Source organism: Astyanax mexicanus, chromosome 19, assembly GCF_023375975.1.
Source record: "Astyanax mexicanus isolate ESR-SI-001 chromosome 19, AstMex3_surface, whole genome shotgun sequence".
Lineage (NCBI taxonomy): Eukaryota > Metazoa > Chordata > Actinopteri > Characiformes > Acestrorhamphidae > Astyanax > Astyanax mexicanus.
This window is the reverse complement of record NC_064426.1, coordinates 40,563,729-40,578,791: the sequence shown is the minus strand read 5'-3', so window position 1 is coordinate 40,578,791 and position 15,063 is coordinate 40,563,729. Positions and strand designations below refer to the sequence as shown.

At 39.8% G+C, this 15,063-nt stretch overlaps 1 protein-coding gene across 3 annotated transcripts in view; it reads right to left on the bottom strand.

Annotated features, from left to right (window-relative positions):
* Positions 1 to 14,541, bottom strand: part of LOC103035253 (arf-GAP with dual PH domain-containing protein 1) — a 53,226-nt gene extending 38,685 nt beyond the window's left edge. For 2 of the 3 annotated variants that reach the window (XR_007427094.1, XM_049467647.1), the window contains exons 1-2: positions 14,366 to 14,541; positions 4,356 to 4,486 (exon numbers count right to left, since the gene is read on the bottom strand). Coding sequence is in view for 2 of the 3 variants with exons in the window: in XM_049467647.1 (XP_049323604.1) it covers positions 4,356 to 4,486; positions 14,366 to 14,456 (222 nt within the window). In the remaining variant the exon portion in view is untranslated. Of the gene's footprint in view, positions 1 to 4,355; positions 4,487 to 4,808; positions 5,072 to 14,365 lie in introns of those variants that run through there. The other variant, XM_049467648.1, reaches the window with a different exon arrangement.
* Positions 14,542 to 15,063: the final 522 nt, after the last annotated feature.

Sequence of the window (15,063 nt, the reverse complement as noted above, 5' to 3'; positions counted from 1 at the left end):
GTACTCAGCTCGTACTCAACCCTGTACTCAACTGATACTCAGCATGTACTCAGCGTGTACTCAACCCTGTACTCAGCTCATAATCAACCCTGTTCTCAGCTCGTACTCAACCCTGTACTCAACTGATACTCAGCCTGTACTCAGCGTGTAATCAACCCTGTACTCAGTGTGTACTTAACCCTGTACTTAGGTCATACTCAGCCTGTACTCAGCTCATACTCACACACAGCCACTTACACACAGTTACACAAGCTACTGTACTCAGCCTGTACTCAGCATGTGCTTAGCCTGTACTCAGCTTATACTCAGCTCATACTCAGCCTCTACTTACCCTGTACTCAGTGTGTACTCAACCCTGTACTCAGGCTGTACTCAGCATGTACTTAGCCTGTACTCAGCCTGTATGTAGATCATACTCAGCTCATACTCAGCCTGTATTTGGCATATACTTAGAAATTACTCAGCATGTACTTAGCCTGTATTCAGCAATTACATAGCATGTACTCAGCCTGAACTCAGCTCTTACTTAACTTGTTCTTAACCCTTTGCTCAGCAAATACTTGGCTCATACTTATTCTCTATATAGCCTGTACACAGCATGCAAGCAGCAAATACTCAGCTCATACTCAGCTTATACTCAGCCTGTACTCATCTCATACTCATCCAGTACTCAGCTTGTACTCATTCCATGCTTAACCCATACTCAGCTCATAGTCAACCCCTACATATGCCGTACTCAGCCTGCATTCACGTCATACTCAGCCTGTGCTCAGCTCATACTCCTCTTATACTCAGCCTGTGCTCAGCTCATACTTCTCTCATACTCAGCCAGTTCTCATTCAATACTCAGCTTGTACTCATCTCATACTCAGCCTATTTGTTCGTCTCCCTCTCTCTCTGTCTCTCTCTCTCTCTCTCTCTCAGAGAGAAACACACACTGTGCTGCTGCTTCTGGATTGAGACTAATGACCTGCCTGATTCTCTGTGCTGCTCTGCAGGGGGAGGAGACCTGCGCCTGAGCCAACAGAGCCAAGCCTGAAACACAGAGACGGCACAGGTCCAGCAGAGATACTGGGTCAGATCTAGAACCTGGGCAATATGACAATACTTTATTATAGTTATAGTGATGCATAATCTAATTTTATTTCTAAGTTTATTGCTGTGCTTATAGAATCAACCAATCAGCTACAGGTTTCATTATAAAGCAGGGATGCAGAGAAATAAAAAGACTTGGCTGAAGCGAAACTTAGGTGTAGAAAATAAGGTCTTTCAAAATAACAGTGGAATAATATATTGATAAATGGAATCTATAAAATGGGTCTATATCTATGGCTTTGGAGAAGAGAAATAATTCTGGATTGATTCACAAATGACAAAAATGATTTTCTAGACAATAGGGCTGCAACGGTTAGTCGGCGCAATCAACAATGTCCAGGGTTCATACCCTTTTTAACCAATAATCTTCCATGGTTTTTCATGGTTTTCCGTTCCCTCAAGGCAAATTTTGACCTTGAACTTATGACCATATTAAATAACATTACATTACATTGCATTACATTACATTACATTTGGCAGACGCTTTTGTCCAAAGCGACTTACAATAGTGAAGTACAAAAATAATAGAAGTTAAAGGTAAAAACATCTTTAGATAGGGCTTAAAGGAGGTCGAAGGGAAATAAGGGGATAGAGAAGTGAAGGAGGGGAAGAAGGAAATGAGGTTAGAAGTAGTTAGTGTGTTAGAGGTGTTAGGAGAGTAAGTGCTCTTTGAAGAGCTCTGACTTCAGGAGTTTATTAAAGATAGCGAAAGATTCTCCTGATCTGGTAGTAGAAGGTAGTTAGTTTGAGGTGTTAGGAGAGTAAGTGCTCTTTGGAGAGCTCTGTCTTCAGGAGTTTATATTAAAGATAGTGTGAGATTCTCCTGATCTGGTAGTAGAAGGTAGTTAGTTTGAGGTGTTAGGAGAGTAAGTGCTCTTTGGAGAGCTCTGTCTTCAGGAGTTTATATTAAAGATAGTGTGAGATTCTCCTGATCTGGTAGTAGAAGGTAGTTAGTTTGAGGTGTTAGGAGAGTAAGTGCTCTTTGAAGAGCTCTGACTTCAGGAGTTTATTAAAGATAGCGAGAGATTCTCCTGATCTGGTAGTAGAAGGTAGTTAGTTAGAGGTGTTAGGAGAGTAAGTGCTCTTTGAAGAGCTCTGTCTTCAGGAGTTTATTAAAGATAGCGAGAGATTCTCCTGATCTGGTAGTAGAAGGTAGTTAGTTAGAGGTGTTAGTAGTGATGGGACGATACGCTTTTTTCAGCTCCGATCCGATACCGATACAAAACTGATAAAATTGCCGATACCGATACAAATACCGATACTTTTAGTTTATTAATAGTACTATGATTAAGGTTTCATAATGAGGCTGAAACAGACCACACAGCCCTTTGAAGAGTATACACAAGTGCATTTAATGTAAATGCATTCAAAAGTCATTTATTTGACATACTTTATATGCAAATACACAGTAGTTTCCTTTCAAGTTAAATGATTTAATTTTTATTAAATATTAAAAAAAGGTAAATATTAAATACGCTAAATATTAAATTCAGGGCATTGTTTTGCTACGGTTGCACAGGAGACTTTTATTTTGACAAGTAGCATAGAGGATTAGCTGCAATAGCTAATGGCTAACCGGTGGTGCTAACTGTATTTCCGAGCTGAATTAATCACTGTTTTTTAATAACTGATTGATTTCTTAGTGCTGGTTAGGGTTGGTAGGATCTGTGGTTTGATATTAGATGTGGATTATGGCTGTAGTTCACTTAATATAGTTATTTATTACATTCACAATGCCGGAATTCATTTGCTAACGGCTAACTGGTGTGTTTGTGCTGGTTAGTGTTTGTAGATCCTGTGTTTTTATAGGATATGTGAATTATAAATATAATTTGCTGTCAGTTCAGTGCTAGCTAGGCTAACAGACTGCTGGTGTTAATCTGTTTATTTGGACGCTGACTTTACGTGTACCGTTCTGCTGTACAGCGTTTTCAAAGTTAAAACTCTCCAGATAATTGAATTTTTATTGTAGACAAATAGCTAATGTTTACTCAGTCAGCTGCAGACTGAAGCTGCTGGATGTTCAGGGTAAACTGTGGATCTGGAATCCGGATCAGTAATGTGTTTCGTGTTAACGTTACGGCGGGTTTACTGTCCAGCTCAAGCTGTGGACTGGAATATGGATCGGTAAGTGGATCAGACGCGCTCGCCCGATATCCGATATGTCGAATTACGTCAATATCGGCCCCGATACCGATATTGTATCGGATCGGTCCCATCTCTAGGTGTTAGGAGAGTAAGTGCACTTTGAAGAGCTCTGTCTTCAGGAGTTTATATTAAAGATAGTGAGAGATTCTCCTGATCTGGTGGTAGAAGGTAGTTAGTTAGAGGTGTTAGGAGAGTAAGCTCTTTGAAGAGCTCAGTCTTCAGGAGTTTATTAAAGATAGTGAGAGATTCTCCTGATCTGGTAGTAGAAGGTAGTTAGTTAGAGGTGTTAGGAGAGTAAGCTCTTTGAAGAGCTCAGTCTTCAGGAGTTTATTAAAGATAGTGAGAGATTCTCCTGATCTGGTAGTAGAAGGTAGTTAGTTAGAGGTGTTAGGAGAGTAAGTGCTCTTTGAAGAGCTCTGTCTTCAGGAGTTTATTAAATATAGTGTGAGATTCTCCTGATCTGGTAGTAGAAGGTAGTTAGTTAGAGGTGTTAGGAGAGTAAGTGCTCTTTGAAGAGCTCTGTCTTCAGGAGTTTATGAAACATATGATTTTTAAAACAGTGCAGACATGGACAATAGAACCAAAAATTTACTAAAACTTTAGTTAAAATTGATTATAGTATATATAAAAAAAACTATTATAACCTACTTTTGGTTCAAGCTGGGAACATTTCAGGTTCCAAAATTAGGTGTGTGAACAGGAATGGAAAGTTTATTGTCTTTAAAAGGGTGCAATTCCTTTGTTATGATATTTTGTTATCTTTATATCAGTGCAATTAAATGGTCTTAAAATGCAAACAATATTGTTTATCGCAATAATTTCTGAGGCCTAGCGCACCATGGATTTGTTTTTTAAATAAAGGATTTTAGGCACGTCCAGAAAATACAGTAGTAATCCCACAAGTGTGTAGAAGAAAAAGATGCATTAAGATGCACTGATTAAATAAATGGTTTAATAATCACATTGCAGGTCAAAGCGGATTGTAATTTAATTGATCTGAAGGTGCCTAGAGATTCCCACAAGTAGTTGTGAAGGTCTTAGATTAAAAAAACAGTTTAAATATTAAATAAAAATTATCACAGTATTTTATCACAGGAAGCTCAGCTGCCCACCTCGACCTCTGACGCCTCCCAGGGGTCCAGGAGGACAGATTTGACCCGGCTGATGTGAGGGATGTTGCGGTGGAACCCCGAGCAGCTCTGACACATGAAGACGCCGAGGGTAAACGACGCCCACTCCGGACCTGTAGAGCACAGAGCAGAGCGGGAGAGGAATTCAGAAATACACTGGGTTTAGATTCACACTGGAGATCTTCAACATCATCAAAGCCCATCTGTTACTGAACAATCTATTATCCAAGATAATGTGAACATTAGGGTTGTGCCATATCATATCGTACGCATTAATGTCAGCAACATTTTTGAATATAGTGAACAATATTAGATCCTGAAATATGGTGCCATTTTTTTAGAGATGGAACCGATCCGATACAGTATCGGTATCAGGGCTAATATTAATGTAATTTAACGTATCGGATATCGGGTGACCGCGGCCGATCCACTTACCGATACATATTCCAGTCCACAGCTTGAGTTGGACAATAAACCTGCTGATCCGGATTCTAGTTCCACAGTTTACCCTGAACCCCCAGCAGCTTCAGTCTGCAGCTGATTGAGTCAATTTTAGCTGTTTCTCTACATAAAAATGTTGATTGTCTGGAGAGTTTTTACTTTGAAAACTAGTGCTGGGCGATATGGGAAAAATCATATATCACGATAACGATATATATCTTGATATACCACATTTGATTATGTTTTCAGTTATTCTTAGAAAAATATGAGAAAATAATATCATTGATTACTTTTTTTCCAACTTTATTTTAAAGTGACATTAAAGCAAACTTTCACAAATGAGAATTACTACCTTTTAGTGCAGCAATATATATGTATCAAATGAAAACAGATGAGGTAGATCCAGTAGCTAATTGTTTAAAAATTATACAGGTATTTCAATTATTAAATTAACTAACATTTTTAAAGTGTCCATCGAATAAGGTAAAGCAGCATCATGTCGCAAAACCACATTAGGAAGCTTTTTTTGCGAAGATGCATTTTTGCCAATACATTTCATTGTAGACTACTTCATATATTTGCATGAATAATCGATGAAATTACTGTAGAAACGATAGTTTATCATCATTATCAACGATATTTATCATCATATCGCACAGCACTATTGGAAACGCCAAACGGCTACATATAATATTTGTAAACTCAGCATCCGAGAGGTGAACAGATTAACACCAGTCTGTTAGCCTAGCCTAGCACTGAACCCAAAGCAGCTGCATTTCAGTGTTATAAAGGTATTAAACTACAGACTGGAGTAAACTATAGTCGTAATCCACTTATACTATAAAACCACAGGATCTACAAACATTAACCAGCACAAACACACACATCTGTTATTAAAAACAGAGATTAATTTAGCTCGGAAATACAGTTAGCATTGCCGCTAGCCATCTCCTTTAACATCTGCAGACTGTTAGCCTAGCTAGCATTAGGCCGACAGCTTAATTCAGGCTTTGTGAACGTAATAAATAACTTTCTCAGGTGAACTACAGCCATAATCCACATCCAATATCAGACCACAGATCTTACTCACTCTAACCAGCATTAATAAATCAATCAGTTATTAAAAAACAGTGATTAATTCAGCTCACAAATACAGTTAGCATCGCCGGTTAGCCGTTAGCCATTGTAGCTAATGGACTACCCTACGTATCAAAATAAAAGTTTAAAAACCAGTTTAAAAAATTTGTCTAGAGCCCTGTATTTAATATTTAACATATTTAATATATATATATATATATGTTTTTTTAATTAAAATAAAATGTAAATATATTTGTAAGAAAACTAATGTGTGTTTGTATATAAAGTGTGTCAAATGACTTTACTATAGTCTTCAAAGGGCTGCGTGGTCTGTTTTAGCCTCATTACATAACCTTAATTATAGTACTAATAATAAAAAACTAATAGAGCCCTTTTATCGGCAGTTTTATAAAGGAATCGGATCGGAGCTGAAAAAAGTGGATCGTCCCATCACTAAACTTTTTTTACTGTTTTTAGCAAAAGAAAAATTCAAACTGTTTTTCTTTCCTATTATATATCTACTTTATTATACTACTTATTATATCTGTCCAGTATCATTTATTTTACTTTAATCCTGGATATATGGAGATATTTGGAGAGCATTATTATTAGTATTATGACATTCTGAATCATTGACTTCTGTTACAAATTTGATACAATTCTTGTATTTTTTAATATCTCAGTTATTAGGGGTGTGTCATATCATATCTTATGCAATAATAAAATTAAATTTTCATTTTGCTGCAGTAGTGTATTCTTGAAATACCCTGCCCAATAGATCAGTTGAAGATTTTGCATTTCGGTCAGCTGGTTGAAAACCTCAAACAGTACACAGCAGAATTATCCAGCAGACTTCGTCTGAGGGTGGGATCTGTACCTACTGTACATGGCAAGTCAGCAGATGAGTGAGATGGAAAAAATTTCAAATAATTAATAAGCTTTGTGCTTCTATCGCAGTTAAGCATGAACTAGCTTGTTTATGTTTTGCTATGTGTGTTAAGTAAACACCCAGCTAGGGTTGCAACTGTATGAGATTTTCACGGTATGATAACCGTCTCAGAAAATACCGCGGTATCACGGTATCACAGTTTGTTACATATATTATTAAACTGACCCTTAAGGAAATTACAACAAAGGTTTTTTGTTCAATTAACTATTTATTGTAGAAACCCGGAACAATAATATAGATAATGTCTCCTTAAAAAAAAGAAGCTGTACACCATCAGGTGAAGAAAACCAGGTTTTTCCACTACTCTTAAGGACATTAAGGGTGTATATAAAAAAAATATATATATACATATGGATTATAATATATATATATATATATATATATATATATATATATATATATATATATATATATATATATATACATACACACATGTTACACACATTACATGTACTCTTAAGAAGTAAAGATCCTGTATTTAAAATATTCAGTACAATTATTTAAGTTTAAATTATTTAATATCTGATAAACTGAGCCTGGGTCAGTGTCTGATCAACAACTGTTGTAAACGTCCGTTTTACTGCTGAGTTGGTATATAAGCAGATACTGCAGAAAGAGGGGATTTATTTCTGACATGATCCTCACAATAGAGATTTCTATTTTAAGGCTTTCACACCGAGTCTGGTTTTAACATATGAAAAACAGGCACGTCAGAATTTGAAAATGAACGCATGTAAATGAATGGCGTCTTTCACATCCAGTCCGGCCAGGACCTTTACACGGACACGTGAATCCATCGTAGGACGCACTTCACGCCTGTACCTGCGTGCCCAAATTTCGGATAACTCAGCGCTTTTGCGGGCGCTTACCGCATGCGTTGTGCACGACTACAAAGAGGTTTTATTTAGGTTCAGATTAAAATTATAAACTAAACACATACTTCGCGCTGCACAACGGGGTGGTGTTCTCGGAGATGGGAGAACAGGTTTGGCGTATGTCCACCTTTAGCTGTGACTTTACGGCCACATTGATTACAAATCAGATAACCATCCTCAGGTGCGTTCGGCGGATATCCGAAATAGTCCCACACTGCTGAGTTTTAGTTTAGCCTTTTTTTAGGCGGACGGAGATTTGTTTAGTCTGATGCACTTTCTGCCGTTCTCACCGCTGTGTGCTGAGAAGCTGAAGCGGAGCAGAGTTGCGCATGCGCGGGTGAGTTTCTCCGCTGGCTTGCCTTTTACCGGTAATAAGCAAACACACACGGTATGATAACCGTGCATTTTAATACCATGGTATACCGTGAAACCGGTTACCGCTGCAACCCTACACCCAGCAACTTCTTATTTGCATAAAAGTGACAGAGCCCTTAAATGGCTCATTCTGAAAAGGGATTAAAACTGACAGGAATAGAGCTGGTGTTAGCCTATAGTGAGGTTATCACTGCTCTGTTGTAAACCTCACTCACAAGATAACACCTGGCTGAAATGTGTGTGGTAGGCTGGATTTAATAGACGGGTTTCCTTGAACAGATCTTTCCACACTGTTATCAGATAAGACTGTGCAATTAATCATTTACTAAAATATACAGTAGGTATGAAGAAAACTGAGGGTAATACTGTAAAAAGCTGAATCATAATATTCAACATTAAAATCAATTGACACAATTGCAGTATATATATATGTGTATATATATTTGTGTCTATATATTTGTATAATATAAATTTCTAGTGGAATAAGAGTCAGCCGGAGTTGTAAGCCATCGAACGAGCTGAAATTAAACAGCAGAGCTCACTCAGCACATGAACAGCAGAATGAACCTGAGGGATTTGTGTTGATTGTGCTGAGGACGTGCTGACCAATCACAGCCCATCCCGCTGACCATGCTTTAAACAGACTCTACTACTGCCATTACCTCACTGTGCGCTCTGAAACAATCAAATATACTGCTTCCTCATTAATCTGAAACTTACAAAATCTAAAAATAGAAATCTGAGTGTTAAACTTTATTATTCATTTTTCTACTATTCCATTAGTATAGTATAGAAGTTTCTTTTCTAGTTTATAATTTCTGCCCATGACAATCAGAATATCAAGAAAAATTTAAAATATGAATATAAGTTTATATTAAAAAAAAGTAGTTTGGACTGAACTAGAAAGAAAGAAATTAAAGAGAGGGAGATATAGAAAGAGAGAGTGAGGAGTGAGAGAGAGAGAGATAGAGAGAGATAAAGGCACTAAGAAATAGACAAAAAGAGAGAGAGAAAACGAGAGAAAATAAAGAGAGATAGAGGTGGAAAGAAAGAGAAAGATGAAGGCTATTAGCGAGAGTGATAAAGAGAAAGAGTTGGAAACAGGGAGATATAATAAAAGTGAGAGACAGAGAGAGAGAGATGGAGGCAGTGAGAGACAAAGAGAGAGAGAGAGTTGCAGGCACAAAAAAAAGACAGAGACAGAGACGAAGAAAGAGAGAGACAGGAAGGTAAAAAGAAAGAAAGATGAAGGCTATGACCAAAAGACTGATAGAGAGAGAATGAGGGACGGAGTTATAAAAAGAGAGACATAGAGAGAGAATAAAAAAAGAGAATAAAGAGAGAGAGAGACAGAGAGGTATAAAGAAAGAGAAAGATAAGAGCAATAAACGAGAGTGATAGAGAGAGAGATAGAAGGAGGGAGATATAAAAAGAAAGAGAGAAACATGCAGACGGTGGGAGAGTGAGAGAAGGAAAGAGAGATAGAGAGAGAGAGAATAAAGAAAGAGACGGACAATTAAAAGAGAGACAATAAAGAGAGAGAGAGGGGAGGAGAGAAAGAAAAAGATGAAGGCAGCAAAAGAGAGACAGTGTGAGAGAGAAAGAGAGTGAGAGAGACACAGAGAGAGTGAAAAATTTAAAGAGAAACAGAATTAAAGGATGGAGAAAAATATGAAAGCAGTGAGAGTGAGACAGAAAGAGATAAAGACAGAGAGGGAGTGAGGGAGAGGGAGAGAGAATAAACGAGTAAGATAAAGAGAAAAAATGAAGGCTAGAAAAGAAAGAGTGATAAAAAGAATGATACTCAGAAAGAGAGTATATTAACAGGGAGAGAGAGAGAGAGAATAAAGCAGTAAAAAAGAGAAAGATGACGGCAAAAAGAGAGACATAGTGACATGAATAATTAGAGTGATGGAGATAAAAAGAGATAGACAGAGAGAGAGACAGACAGAGAGAGTGATAGAGAGAAAGAGAATTAGAGAGAGGGGGATAAAAACAGAAAGATAGAAAGAGATGAAAGCAGTGAGAGAGACAAAAAGAGAAACAAAGAGAGGGAGGGAGGGAGGGAGGGAGAGAGAAAGAGAGTAAAAGAAAAAGAGAGATATAGGAGGATAAATGATAGAAAAAGAATAAGAGAAATAGAATAAGAAGGAAAAGAGAGTTGCTGTTGCATCTGTTGCTGCTGTAATGGGTTGTTGCTAAGGTGTCACTAGGGTAAATGTGCTGGTTCACAAGATGATGCAAGGTGGTTGATGTAGTAATGGGTAGTTGTGTTGTAATGGGTGGTTGCTAAGGTGTTGCCACGCTTCAGCTGCAGGGAGCTGGGCGGTGTAGCTAAGTGGTTGCTAGGTTGTTGCTATGGTAGTTATGAGATAGACAGAGAGAGTGATAGAGAGAGAGAATTAGAGGGAGGGGGATAAAAAACAAATAGTGAGATGAAAGCAGTGAGAGAGAGACAGAGAGAAAAACAAAGAGAGGGAGGGAGGTAGAGAAAAGAGAGTAAATGAAAAAAAAGGTGTAGGAGGATAAATGATAGAAAAAAGAGAAACAGAATAAGATTGAAAATAGATTTGAGGTTGCATCACTAGGTCACTAGGGTAAATGTGCTGGTTCACAAGATGTCTCAAGGTGGTTGTTAAGGCGTTTTTTTCATGTGGTTGCTTTGGTAATGGGTGGTTGCTAAGGTGTTTGTTGTAGTAATGGGTTGTTGCTTAGGTGTCACTAGGGTAAATGTGCTGGTTCAGAAGATGATGCAAGGTGGTTGATGTAATAATAGGTGGTTGCTAAGGTGTTGCCACGCTTCAGCTGCAGGGAGCAGAATAAGAATGAAAAGAGAGTTGCTGTTGCATCACTAGGTCACTCGGGTAAATGTGCTGGTTGACAAGATGTTGCAAGGTGGTTGTTAAGGTGTTTTTTTCATGTGGCTGCTGTAATGGGTTGTTGCTAGAGTGTCAGTAGGGTAATTGTGTTGGTTCACAAGATGATGCAAGGTGGTTGATGTAGTAATGGGGGGTTGCTAAGGTGTTGCCACGCTTCAGCTGCAGGGAGCTGGGTGGTGTAGCTAAGTGGTTGCTAGGTTGTTGCTATAGTAGTTTTGAGAGAGACAGACAGAGAGAGTGATAGAGAGAGAGAATTAGAGGGAGGGTGATAAAAAAAACTGAGATAGAGAGAGAGATGAAAGCAGTGAGAGAGAGACAAAAAGAGATAAAGACAGAGAGGGAGGAAGGGAGAGAGAAAGAGAGTAAAAGAAAAAGAGAGATGTAGGAGAATAAAATGATAGAAAAAAGAAAGAGAGAAACAGAATAAGAGAGAAAAGATGAATGGGGCTGAACGCCTCATCAGGTCACCTTGGGACAGAAGCTATCGGCCATCTGTTCTGCTGCAGACGTTGATTACAGATTCAGATAAACAAACCCAGAGTTAATCCCGGTGTGATCACGCCTGACTGAGTCTTATTAATAATCATATCATTAATAAACTGAATATCTCTGAATCTGAGCTGCTGATGGTGTAACTGAAACAGAGCTTCAGACTTCAGTTTCAGACGTACCTGCAGCTCGTGACAGATCACCCACAGAGTCTACTGAAATCCAGCCAATCAGGATCTACAACAACAGGTTTTACAGGAACAGATACTGTTTCTAAGAATTTAAAGCAGCTTTTCTTCCCCGAAACTCAAATCAGTATTATTCTTGAATTGGGAGGAGACAAAGTGTTGCAACACATTAGAAACCACTTAACAATACCTTACCATCTAACACCTATATCATATCAACACTTTACCAACAACTTAATAACACCTATACCACATCTACACCTTAGCAACAACTTAACAATACCTTAATATCCAACACTTATACCATATCAACACCTCAGCAACCAACTGACAACAACTTACCATCTAACGGCTATACTATATCAACACCTCAGCAACCACTTTCCAACACCAATACCATTTCAACACCTTAGCAACCGCCTAACACCTTAGCATCCAATGCTTGTACCATATCAACACCTTAGCAACCACTTAATACTGTACCATTGTACACCTACACCATATCAACAACGTAGCAACCACCTAACATCTTAACATCCAACACTTGTACCACATCAACACTTTAGCAACAACTTAACAATACCCAACAATCTAACACCTATACCTTAGCAAAAACTTAACAACACCTTACCTTCCAACACTTGTACCACAGCAACACCTTAACACTACCTTAATATCCAACACCTTAGCAACACTGTAGCAACTACCTAACACCTTAGCATCCAACACCTGTACCAATCCAGACCTTAGCAACCATCTAACAACTTAGCATCCAATACCAATACCATAGTAACACCTTATCCAGTACTTAACAACATCTTACCATCCAAAACATACCATAGCAACACTGTAGCAACTACGTAACACCTTAGCACCTGTACCAGTCCAAATACCTTAGCAACTAGTTAACAACAACTTAGCATCCAATACCTATACCACAGCAAAACCTTAGCAACCACCTAACACCTTATTATACAAAACATATACCATAGCAACAACGTAGCAACCACCTAACACCTTAGCTTCCAACACACCAATCCAAACACCTTAGCAATTGCTTAACACCGTAGCATCCAACATCTAAACCAATATAAAATCTTAACAACCACCTTGCAAGCACCTAACACCTTAGCATCCAACACCTATTCCATAGAAACACCTTAGCAACCACCTAACAGCTTAGCATCCAATACCAACACCATAGTAACACCTTATCCGCTACTTAACAACACCTTACCGTCTAAAACATACACCACATCAACATTTGAAACCACATTAGCAACTATGTAACAACAGCTTAGCATCCAATACTTATTCCATAGCAACACCTTAGCAACCACCTAAGAACACCATGCCATCCAACACCTATACCAATACAACACCTTAGCAACCACCTTGCAACCATCTAACTCTTTACCAACCAACACCAAAGCAACATTAAAGCAATTCCGCTGAACTGAGGTCACACTTGCACACAGACAGAAAGGCGTTCTGAACTGTGAATATTATCTCATTACACATCGTATCAGAGATCTCAGCCACAGGAAGTGGTTTACTCTGGGAAAAAGATTATTTATCATTATACACCACATTACGAGAGAATACATTAGGAGCCTGAAAAAACAGAAACACAGCTGATACAGACTGCAGCACACGCTACATTCAATTTGTAATGCATGTGTAATTGCATTACAAATTGAGTAATGCATTTGTAATGCATGAGTAATGCATGCGTAATGCTTAGCAACCTAGCAGATGCCTCAGCATGTAGAGTTGTAGAGGTTCCTAAAGAAGTTTTGTGATAATCCATCCCATACAGCTCCAATATTTTCTCACAGTTGGTATATGTGTGGTTTGCATTATAATGGGTTGGATGGGGTAATGTGTTGCTATGGTACAGTGAAGCCGAGGTATATGCGTTGGTTGCTAAGGTGTTGCAAGGTGGTTGCTCTTGCAGTGAGTTTTTTGCTAGGGTGTAACTACGATAGACGGGTGACAATGTGTTGCAAGGTGTGGTTGCTAAGGTGTTGATAGGGTATATGTGTTGGTTGCAAAAGTTGTGATACAATGTGTTGCTATGTGGTAACTATTACAGTGGGTTGTTGCTAAGGTGACACTAGGTTAAATGTGCTGATTCACAAGATGTTCCAAGGTGGTTGTTTAGGCGTTTCTATGTGATTGCTGTTGTAATGGGTGGCTGCTAAGGTCGATGTTGTTGTCATGGGTGGTTGCTGTGGTAATGGGTGGTTGCTGTAGTAATGGGTGGCTGCTAAAGTGGTGCTAGGGTATAAATGTTGGTTGCAAAAGTTGTGCTAAAGTGTTGCTATGTAGCTGCTACAGCAGAGGGTTGTTGCTAAGAGGTCACTAGGGTAAATATGCTGCTTCACAAGATGTTGCAAGGTGGTTGGTAAGGCGTTTTTATGTGGTTGCTGGTGTAATGGGTTGTTGCTAAGGCGTCACAAGGGTAATTGTGTTGGTTTACAAGATGATGCAAGGTGGTTGATGTAGTAATGGGAGGTTGCTAAGGTGCTTGTTGTTGTAATGGGTGGTTGCTAAGGTGTTGCCACGCTTCAGCTGCAGGGAGCTGGGCGTTGTAGCTAAGTGGTTGCTAGGTTGTTGCTATGGTAGTTATGTTTTAAGCTAAAAACTTTAGGCCTTTACCTAGAGCGACCTTGCTCGTGCTCATGCTCGTGCTCGTGCGGAGGAGGAGTGGACTCACCTGGAGCGCCGCAGTCCGCGCAGAGCTCGTTCCCGGCCAGGTCCAGCAGCGCGAGCAGCCGGCGCCGGTTCCGGTCGGTCTCGGAGGCCATGCTGGAGAAGAGCAGCTGAGCGGAACCGACAGCAGCGCGCGGGTCTCCTCCCGGTATCTCCCGGTGTCTCGCGCTCTCTGTGTTTCTCGTGCGCGCGTGCTCAGGGGAGCTGCTGGCAGCGAGAGCTCGGGACGTGCACGCGCGTCAGACCGCTCGCGACTGTCAGCGCATTGTCCGCGTGCGCGCGAGCGCCCAGCAGCAGCAGCAGTCCCGGGAGGCGGTTCGGTAAATGTTCCGGTAAAGGTTCCGGTACGGGAAGGCAAGCCGAGCTCCGGAGCGCTGAGCGCGAGGCGGGGAGTGAGTTCCGGCGCGCGCTCGTCCAGCCGGTTCCTCTCGCGCGAGGACGCGCCTCTCTCTGAAACAGAGACCTCCAGCGGTCACGCGCTCGCTCGCAGCATCCCCAACACCACGCCCCCCGAAACACGCCCTCCTCCCCCCAGCACTGATGGTCACCACAGCACGAGCTCTGGGTATTGGCCAGAACCTGCCAGTCACGATACTTACACAATACTTACAATCACAAGAAAGCGGCTACAATTACATATATATGTTTTTGTTGTCTTTTTTTTTTCATATCAAATTTTACAAGAACTAAGTAAAAGAAAAG